This window comes from Strigops habroptila, chromosome 8 (genome assembly GCF_004027225.2).
Source record: "Strigops habroptila isolate Jane chromosome 8, bStrHab1.2.pri, whole genome shotgun sequence".
Classification (NCBI taxonomy): Eukaryota; Metazoa; Chordata; class Aves; order Psittaciformes; family Psittacidae; genus Strigops; species Strigops habroptila.
In genome coordinates, this window is record NC_044284.2 from 23,928,843 (window position 1) to 23,939,305 (window position 10,463).

Here is a 10,463-nt window from a genome sequence, read left to right on the forward strand (position 1 = left end):
CAAAAATGTGTACAACTCTCTCTCTCTCTCACTGGACACTACTACTGTTTCCTCCCCCAGAAAAGTAATCATTCCAGTGTAAAACTGCATTTACTTGAAATAATTTTATCTAGACAAACAAATTAATGGGATTTCAAAACCCAAGTTGTTTACAATCATTATATTATTATTTTTGTTACCGAAGAAACAATGTAAAGAGAGTAACACCAGCTGACAAACACAGTGGCATAAATCCTGAAAGTCGTCAGAGAATCTGGGTGCACAATAAAGGCAAATAAGTGTTGATACTGTTACTGCATATGCTTAAAACCCCCCTGCCCCGAAACAAACCAAACCAAAAAAACCCCAAAACAAACAAACGAACAACCCCCAAAACCAAAACAAAATCACACAAAAACAAACCAACCCACAAATCCCACAACAAACCCCAAAACATTCTCTTACATTAAAAGTTAATAGGCTGTATTTCAGTTGAGTATGACTACCTTTTTAATTTAAAACTTCTTCATAACTAAAGTATTTGTGCTGCAATTTCACAAGCAACCAAAGCCCACTCTTTTGCATATGTTGACTCTTTCCACTTTTTCCCCAGTAGCTTCAGTGTGACTGTTCATAAGAAAAGCTAAGCCACAATAAGTTCTTGCAGGAAAAAAATTAAATTTTGAGGGATGTAAAGGGGTGAAAATGATGAGGAAGGTAAAGAGATCCATTTCTAAGAATTTGAATAAATGTCACAATTTTATCCAGAGTAGCTATGAAACTGGGAATTAAGTTGGGAATACAACAGTGCTATGAATAGAAAAAAAGAGAATTATGGAAACTTTACTGCATAACATTCAAGAAAGAATGAAACAAATGAGAATGTTTAAAAAAAAAAAAAAAAAAGAAAGAATCCCAGTCAAGCAATATTCCTTCCTAAAAGTTTCTTTTTCACTCTCCAGCAGTAGCTGTAGTGAGGAACTGCAGAATTACTGTGCTGCTTACACCAACTGAAGGTGACTCTGTGTTGGCTGAGCGAGGCCGCCTACACACTGCCAAATTCTCAACAGCGGATTCAGGTTCAAGGCATGAAATTTTATCAAAGTGCCAAAGACAGAGAAAGGACTGTGTGACTGGTTTTGAATTATTTATCTGGCTTCTAATTCCCAAATCAATACTCAAGTCACATTTTTCACACACATTTCATCACAGCTATAACTACTATATATATATATTTTTTAATTGGGCTAAACTTTGGAATTTGTTTGTTTTAATAGGAAGCTGAAACTGTTAAGGAAATTGGTTTGGGGACAGACAATATTGCAAGATAATTTTCTCAGAAGTTAACACTGCCATTTGAAGTGCAAGCCTGAACTAGTCCCACACATACAATAAAATACTACACTATAGTTTTTATAATTACCCATTTTAATTTAATTATTTTCAAAAAATCGTGCCTTTTTTATTGAATAAGAGATTATAAGATAAATACATTAGTTGGCAAGAAGCAGTACAGCCTGATTCGGTGTCTGGGACAATGTTCACTCCTCAAGGTTACCTTCCCAACTTACTGGTTTCTCGCTCATTCTACAGGAAGTTTTTAGAGACCCATCTGAGGACCATGCCAAATAACAGTTCTACATAGCATTCTTCCAAAGAGGAATTCCTAGATTCCTTTACCAGTTACTCATCTTTCCCACAACAAAACGAAGAAAACCAGCTTATCAGACACATTTAATTCCATGATACAGCACTTTATATATGCATGGAGTCACAATTCTTTAACTAGCATTAGTTGGCAGTGGAAAGCACTGAATGAAAAAAGGCCATCTAACCCATTGTCTTGAAAATAATAATTTTGCTTGCCAATAAACTAAGTGATTATGCTTTGTTAGGTACTCATTTGTGCCTTGTGTGAAATGTTATGACCAAAACTGATCATATTAATTAGCAAATCAACACTTCCAAGCATAACATATGGGATATAATCGGAATAACAAAAATTAATACATCAGACTAAATTTCCTAAATCATACTGTCTTACTGTGGGCTGATATTTTCCATGCCACAGCCAAAGTTTTGTTGGCGACATTCAAATGCAGTTGTCACTGCATCAAAACCAGCCCATAATGAGTATTAGTGATATTACTGGTATTCAACAAATATCTCAATTTAGTTATCAAAGACAATAAACTAAGATGGCCAGTTCTTCACAAATCAATAGTAGAGTATTTTTTATGTTTTAAACACTGAAACCTGTACTAAGCAATCACTCTGGAGAAAATAATATATATAGATAGATTACTGACAAAGGTGAAACAAAAAGCCAAGTTAATTCTCATCACTGTTTTAAAGGCAAAAAAGCAGTTACAAGTGAGCGTTATAAAGGTTTCACTATATAATACCATGAAGAATTAATGTAGAATAAATGTATACATGCCTGCATATACAGAAATGTCTTTTATGTAAAAGCCTGAGTTATAGGTCAGATACTTTCAATTGCAAAAATAATTACAAATTCCCCAGTATATATTGTTTTTTTCTCAATTTGTAAAAAGAAATTTTAAAAATATACACAGGAAAAATGAAAGGCCTTTAAACAAAGAGCAACATTAAAATTTAGGAATTTAATAGAAATAAGATCAATTAAAAAAAAAAACAAAACTTCACCTTCTTATCAAAATACAGTAACATATTTTTCCAAAAGATAGTAACAAAAATGTGATGTATGCTCTACCTAACTAAAGAAAGTAAAAAGACAGACTGCTTTAAGAAACAGAAATTCTTTATTAAGGCAGAAATCTTTAAGTAAGAATCACAACTGTGAAAATGCCAACAATGAGGCTGGAAGCAGAGATGCTTGAAAACAACTATAGAAGCCTAAACCAACTTTGGTAATAAGCTATAAGCTCAAGTGCCACTGAGAACACGCCCTGAAAAATTGCAAATGCACACAAAATACCAATATTACAAACCAGTTTTCTTAAGAATGCAATTCCTAAAGATTTTTATGACTGCCTTTTATCTTACTTACACCAAAACATTTATTATCATTGTTCTTTTTATATATTAAAACCAACAATGCATACTCAAGTCATTTTCAATGATAAATTCTATTTGAGCTGCTTCAAATAAACATCCACAACTAGCTACTGAAGCACTTTTAAAAACAATTACCTTTAGTCAAGATATTTTTAGTTTTGAAAGAGAGTAATTACCTTCTTGAACTGTTTGTCATTGTCATATCCCTGGTCAGTAGCTCTGAATGCTGTTTCCCCTGGAGAACCTAGGACATAATTACAGAAACTCATTATAATATGCAAAAGGTACTTAAAGATTCTCAAACTACACCTACTATAATATTGAAGTCTCAACCCCTATGTATTATTAATGCAATAATCTTTGAAGTTCCTATTAAAAAAAAATTCATCTTAAGAAACTGAAAAAGAAATTCTGTTTAAAACTCATGAAAATTTTATATTGTGTTTGTGACTCAGATTAGTTACATCACAAGGCAGCTTCAGTTAGACTCTGAGTTCTGAAACCATTTCAAAATTAACTAGTTCCGATAAACATGAAAGGATAATACAAATTCTCTTGGCATTACTGTAATGAGAAAAAAAAAAATTTTTTATTGTAATGACACAGATTTTCAAAACAAGCTTCTGGAAAATGCCTAAAATAAAAAGCCTCTGCTAACAACTGTGACAGAGAAGTAACGACTATTAATTTTTTTATTCTCATAGGGGAGGATCTAAGTATTTCTAAAATAGTTGGAAAGTATTGCAAATCAATATTAAACTGCTGTAAATATTTGTGTTTACACTGATATTCACTCCTCTTAGTATAGTGGGGTTTTAAGTTTGCTTTAGAAAGGCAGGTTAAGGGCAGTAAAAAGGGCTTTTACACACCTAACAACAGAAGTAGATCAGAAGCTCCTATGACTTCACTAACCAAATTGTTACCTGTGAAAAATCAGCAGAAGAGGGGAAATAAAAATTATAAATACAAAATAAAATGCAAACAAAGATGAGGGATCTTTGTCTCATTTGGAGGACCACACAATCATAAATGGCAACTATGCCCGTGGAGTATGATAACAAATTAATAGGTGACATCTCACACTACCAGTCAGTAACACCACAATTTCAAACAGCCAAAATACATAGGAGATCATTATCTACTTGTCACTCTGTTGAATTTGATCCCTACTTATGTGCTTGCTGCATTTGTAAGATTAATAAACTAGTTCCATCATTGACAGTATTTTAAGAAAATCAAAATACACTTCTTATGCACACCACTATGGAATTATTTTTGAAGACACTAAGAGCAGTGACTATAACTGCTCTATAAACAGATACAATCTTTCACAAATACAGTAATTCTTCATTATTAAGGTATATAGGAATATACATTAAGGAATAATCTTGCTTTTTATTACAAGATGACTGGGTGAAGTTTTGAGTTGGGGTCATTAGCAAGTCAGAGATGATGATTACATTTCTGAGGTACATTAGACACATGTACAGACATTTCTAAAAAGCCCACCAATCAGAAATGTCTTATTGAAGCCCTCCAAAACCTAAAAGCCATTAAGCCTACTACTGCCCGGATACACTGAGTTAAAAAACCATCCCCACATCCCTGTCTTTTGTGAAGGATTTAGAACTCCTACCTGCTTTGAAACGCAGCCCCTACCTAAGCTAAATCTTCAAGCAAGTCCTTCTGGAGCTGTTTCCAGATGGAAAATATCATTCGATCCAAAAGAATACCTTCGTTACAAAGCTCTTATATTACACACCTGTAACGTTAAAAACCGTAATTCTTAATAATCCAGCTCTTTTCTCCTGTAACAGCTGTGGTAATGTTACCATCAGTGCCATTCTTACCTTCTCCAGATTCCAGCTGGACACGCCCAGCTTTTATGACTCACTGAAGCAATCTAGCTTTCGATCTGTTTGTTTAGAGTTGTACAAGAATTTTAATTTTCTATTCAATTTTGCATTTTCGTTCTCTTTATCTGCTACTAGAATTCTTGCTTGTAAAAATACATTACACTTACCTGTGTCCATAACACTTTCACAAGAGATATTCATTGAAGTCATGCATTTTCAGGATTCGCTTTCTTTTAGTGTCTAAGGACATACCTGTAACCTCATCTTGTAATAGTTTATGTTTTCAAAATTAAAACTAAGCTGAGAAAATGTTCTCACCAGGAGAAAAAAATCCTTTCAGTGAAGCGAAGCTCTCTCCAATCTTGTCAAAGTCAGGCAGAAGTTTGGCAAGGTCATCTGCATCAGGAAGGGCTTTGATAAGTTTTTCTAGGAAAACAGTACAACAGTTAATGAGTAGGGTTTTTTTCCCTAATATTTCTGTGAAGAAAAATGGTTTATGCCATAAAACCTAGCTGATTTTACATTTATTTATTTTTTAAGTAAAGAATTAAGAAAGTTTCTTTCCACATGCCCCTCCCCCCATTAGTGTTGGGAAAGATTATCAGATTCAAAAAACCAGTTGCTTTTTTAGACTTTGAGCTTCCTGATAAGTTGGTTGCCTCAGGTACTTTAAAATTGTCTAAAACTTATTGCTGCATTTCACCACCATATTCCATGTTATTCTCTCACACATTTTGCAGAGGATATTTTAAAATTACACAAAACTGTAACTAAGCTCACCTCTTGTATATTTTAAGAAAAGCTTATTTTTCAATTTCATAAGCTAATTTTGTAATCCTTAAAAAAAACACCAAACCTTATTAGCTTAAAAGTACTGTAAAAATGTAGTGTCCTCTAGCAATAAAAACAAGAAAATATTTGTCAGTTATTCAACCTCTGCATTTATCTATGCAATGCTCATACATGACGTAAAATCTTATGCTTTTTCCTAACAGACCACCACCTTATGACCCTGCATATATAAGTAACTCAGTGCTTGTTTTTTAGATTTCTATCTTTCACCTGAAAATATCAAAAAACCTACTGTAACCAGAAGGTTCAGAAAAAGTCTCCATTTTCAATTTTCTCCTGAATCTTCAAGATAATTTTGTAGATAGGTAGGTTCACTACTGTGCATTTTCAATTGGTCTTTTACTCATACTTATCTTTTACTTATCTATTTATATTATTAACTTGTGTCATTTGTATAGGAAGAATAAACTTAATGCATACTACCCAATGTAGTAAGTCCCCTTGATCACGCTCCAACTCTTCTTTCAATACTGGGATTATATGGCCCTATGAGAGGACCAAGGACATTCTCAAATAAAAGGGTGAATTATGGATTATCAATGCTAAACAGCGCTTAATTTCTTCCTACAAATGCACTGACACAAATACCTTGGTAAGATACACAGCAAACTCTAACAATACAAATTCACTCAAATTACAGCTATAAGGACACTATTGGAGAGAGGAACTGAAGACCTACACCCTTAAGTTTTACATGTGCTAGTCTTTATATAGAGTAACATTTTAGCTTTTGTGATACCAAAGTCAATATGTTCATCAAGCTCCCAAATGAAGTCAGGAACAATCCACTTATATTCATCGAGATCTGGCATCATGTCCTTCCACTGATCATATGTCTAATACAAAAAAGGAAAAAGAATATAGTAGAAATAGAAAAATAAATGTATAGAGAAGCATATAAGAAGTCTATTGAAAAGCAATACCTACATACAGAACATACTAACCCACCATCTTTCAAGCTATGAATAATACTACTTGGATCTTTTAAAATCTATACTAGTTCTCTATACAACATTTAATATTTTTAATATTCTCCAAGTTCACTCATCTTTATTGTCATTAGTTAACCAAACAATGATATCTTGTATTTTTGGGTATATACCTAGAACTATTGTTTTGAAGCATATAATAACAACAAAGACAAAATGCATAAAATAGCATTCACAGATAAATACCTTCTTAGCTGTATAACCACCACCTACAGCAGACCCTAATATAAGATAGCGAACTTTGAGAAGCCTTGACGCTAGTCTAGCTAGCCAAAAGTTCCTGTGGAACTGGTATCCATGTTTTACATTTAAAAGTTTTGTTTTGCGTAGGGAAAGACGATTAAGAGAAGAGAACAGCTGAATGGATATCCTTAATGGAGGTCTTTGAAATTTTGAACTTGGATAGTAGGGATGACGTATACTTCGGGAAGCAAGATGCAAGTTTTGAAGTGGTGATTTTCTTTTTATTCCATAGCTGCTATTTGCTAGACTCCGGCAAATGACACTAGAAGAAAGAAACAAAAACTCTAAGTAACGGATTTCCTCAAAGCACCATTAACCCAATAACCTCTTTAGAAGCAATTCACATTACATTTTAGCTGGTTACAGATAAATTAGAGCATCATTATGAATGTACAACTTCCAGCTACTATTGGTATGCTACCAGGAAAATAAACAGCAGTAAACATCGTTAATGAGTATAGCATTTCTAGTGATTACAGAAATAAAACCTTAAATATCACTTATAAAGTCTGTTATAAATTAAATTTAACTTCCACACTGGACTAAGGCAAGTAACATGTCTGTGGTAAAACACAATTTGGACAAATAGCAGCTAAGAGTCCACAGAAGACTATGACCAACTTGCAACATAAAACAAAACTTGACAGTTTGGCCTATCTTGTTATTCAAACAAACTTCTAGAGAACGTTAATTTTGTACAGAATTTTCAAACTTCAAAAAAACAATACACAGGCAAAATTCCTTTGTAAAATACATTTGTTCTTTTTTAACAAAGCAGATTCTCCTTTGGAGTTGAATCATTTATTTAATGACATCTTTCAGTTCCTTTCACTATTGTCCAGAGACGTGGATGTTCCATCCCTGGAAGTGTTCGAGGCCAGGTTTGACAGGGCTTTGAGCAACCTGGTCTAGTGGAACGTTGCTCGATGCAAAATATGACTGAAGTTACAGTTCCTGAAAATAATGCTTGTCCCTTGATGTTTTTTTCAGGGTTTTCAATATTATCAAGTGCATTTACTTACAAAGGGGTCAAATATAAAAAAGTGCTTCACACCATTGAGAAAGCACATTATTTATTCAGGAATCCTAAATAATTTAAAATTAACAGATCTTAAAGAGAATAGGAGAATCATATGAAATGAAAAATATTACAGGATTTTCTAATAACATGCTCTATAATCTATACAGTTCTTTGCCTTGAGATTTTCTAGAGATGACGTTGTCTGTGACAGGCATATTCTTAATGTCCAAAGAAGTGGAAGACTTCTAAAAGCACTTTTAAGCTAGAAATTGAGCTTTTGGAAGATAAGTTAAAAGCAGAATTATGTGAATTGAGATACTTTCCTCTCTTAAAAGACCAATTCTGCCAATGATCTATGTTTCGAAATTTCCCTTATTGCAACTGAAAGCTTAAAAAAGGGAACTCTCCTCTGACTGTTACGAAAGTCCTTTTTCATAGAAGTCACTATGGTTTTGAAGAGTATCCTCTTGCTGCTATATTACAGTAGCTAGAAGGCTCTTGCAATAACAAATTCAGTATCTAGAAAGAGGATAATAAGCAGGAACAGAATAATCCCTAAAGTAGTAACAAGTTCCTCCTTTTTGACGTGGAACAAGAAGAGCCTGTGAAATTAACCACAGATGGTATCAATACAGAAGTGGCTACACAACAATAAAAAACACTCAGTGCCTCCACACTGTTTTGTTTCCCACTTTTGAAAAGGTTTTTAAAATCAGGGCATGGTAAGCCTGTAAGAAGCAAGCTGCTGACTGGAACGTTATTTCTTTTCTTTTGCAGTCACCGCCATTACATAGATATTTAACATTTTCAGCAGAGACCAAGTAGTAGCATACACAATGGCAGCCACTTATTATTGTTAGTCTTATATAGGTTAAAAGCATTTGTACTACGGTGTAAGTTTCTTCTCTATGATTGTTCTTTTAAAATACACTGTGTTTTACAGCATTCATTCTCTAAGTTTAAACTGAAGGAAAAATTGAGTTCTATCACAAATTGTCATTGCAAGAATTTGATCCACAAATGCCTTCTGACTGTTATCACATATTTCAAACCCTACCTGCATATGTAAGACAACATAATTGATTAAGAAAACCCACTACATCATTATACCAAAACTTCTGCTGCTAAAAACTCCTGAATACCAACCAAAAAAATCACACTCAGGTCTTCACTGAAAAGTGCAGTTACATTGAAGAGGGTGTCAAACAATGCTATTAAATATTTCATGAGTTCCAAATGTAAAGCCTCTGGAAAGCTGTTTTTAACAACCATAACAAAACTTAGCCTTCCAGACATGAGTAGCCCTGCTGCCAGAATCTGCCTGATTTTACAGGCCTGCAACCTGACTACTCTTGCATTGCACTAAGATTATAGATGCCTTGTAAAACAAGAAAAAATAGCCTTTTACTACTGATAACCAAACATTCCACTTGTAGGCCATACCTAATATTCTTACACATACTGCCCAAGAAATCCCCACCTCAGCTGGGACAAATTTTTTTTTTTTTTTTTTTAAAGATAGGATATATACACTTTTAAAAGTCATGGCTGTTAGTTATGACTACAAAGCAGTCTTTCAAATGTAACCCAGCAAAAAGCACTGTGGTATTTTCTTTCTCATTCAGTACTAGACACCACTTATTTTTGTACTGCTGTTCCCAAATCTGCCAGAACATTGTGAGATGACCAGCCATTCGGTTTCACTGCTCCTGTCCAGAATCGCGTAGAAGAATGAAGAAAACCAGGAGGAATGCAGAGTAGCTGCTGGGGAGGACCAACATGCGGACACGGAGGTGACCCGAACTCCCTAGGGCGGGAATGTGGGAGACGAAGCTCCCTTTCACATCGCACCCCGAGGTTCCCGGGGAGCTGAAGGATGGGGAATTTCCCCGTCCGTGGGCAGCAGGCCTCAGGCTCACCCCTGCGACAAAAACACACACACACACACCCCTCCACCTCCACCACCTCGCACCCCGACCCGCTGTGCGGCTCCGGCCTACCCCGCGGGCAGCTCCATTCCCACGGGTGCCCAGGGCCCGCTTAGCCGGGACGGGTATCACAACAGAAACCGCACCTGGGGTAGAGGCCCCGCGGTCGGAAGAGGGTCACGGCTCTGGCGTGACCGCCACGCCCCAAGGGCCAGGCCTGCCGCGCCCGCCCTGACCCCTGCTACGGCCCGCCTCGCTCACCAAGCCGCTGCCGCCCGCGTCCGCCACATTCTAACGGCCGGAGTGGCCCGGAGGAGCCGGACGCACCGCGGCCGCCTGCCGGGGCTCAGCCGCCGCGCCTGAGACCCCGGGCTGCCGCGGGCAAGGGCAGGTGGAGCAGCCGCGGGCTGACAGAGCTGCCGCCGCTTCCGCGCACCGCGGTCCGTGGCGGCCGCTCCGGCTGGAAATCGCGCCTCCCGGCGCAAAGGTTCCGGGAGCGGCGGCGATGAGGGAGGGTTTTGAGGCGGTACCGCCGGGGGATTGCCTGATCAGG

General features: G+C 36.4%; 1 protein-coding gene across 1 annotated transcript in view; it reads right to left on the bottom strand.

Moving 5' to 3' along the window:
* OPA1 (OPA1 mitochondrial dynamin like GTPase) overlaps positions 1-10,351 on the bottom strand; it is a 54,975-nt gene extending 44,624 nt beyond the window's left edge. Inside the window, exons 1-6 of the mRNA XM_030495000.1 lie at positions 10,172-10,351; positions 6,905-7,223; positions 6,469-6,565; positions 5,196-5,303; positions 3,891-3,944; positions 3,198-3,265 (exon numbers count right to left, since the gene is read on the bottom strand). Of these exons, the coding sequence (XP_030350860.1) occupies positions 3,198-3,265; positions 3,891-3,944; positions 5,196-5,303; positions 6,469-6,565; positions 6,905-7,223; positions 10,172-10,200 (675 nt within the window). The 5' untranslated portion in view covers positions 10,201-10,351. The remainder of the gene's footprint in view (positions 1-3,197; positions 3,266-3,890; positions 3,945-5,195; positions 5,304-6,468; positions 6,566-6,904; positions 7,224-10,171) is intronic.
* Positions 10,352-10,463: the final 112 nt, after the last annotated feature.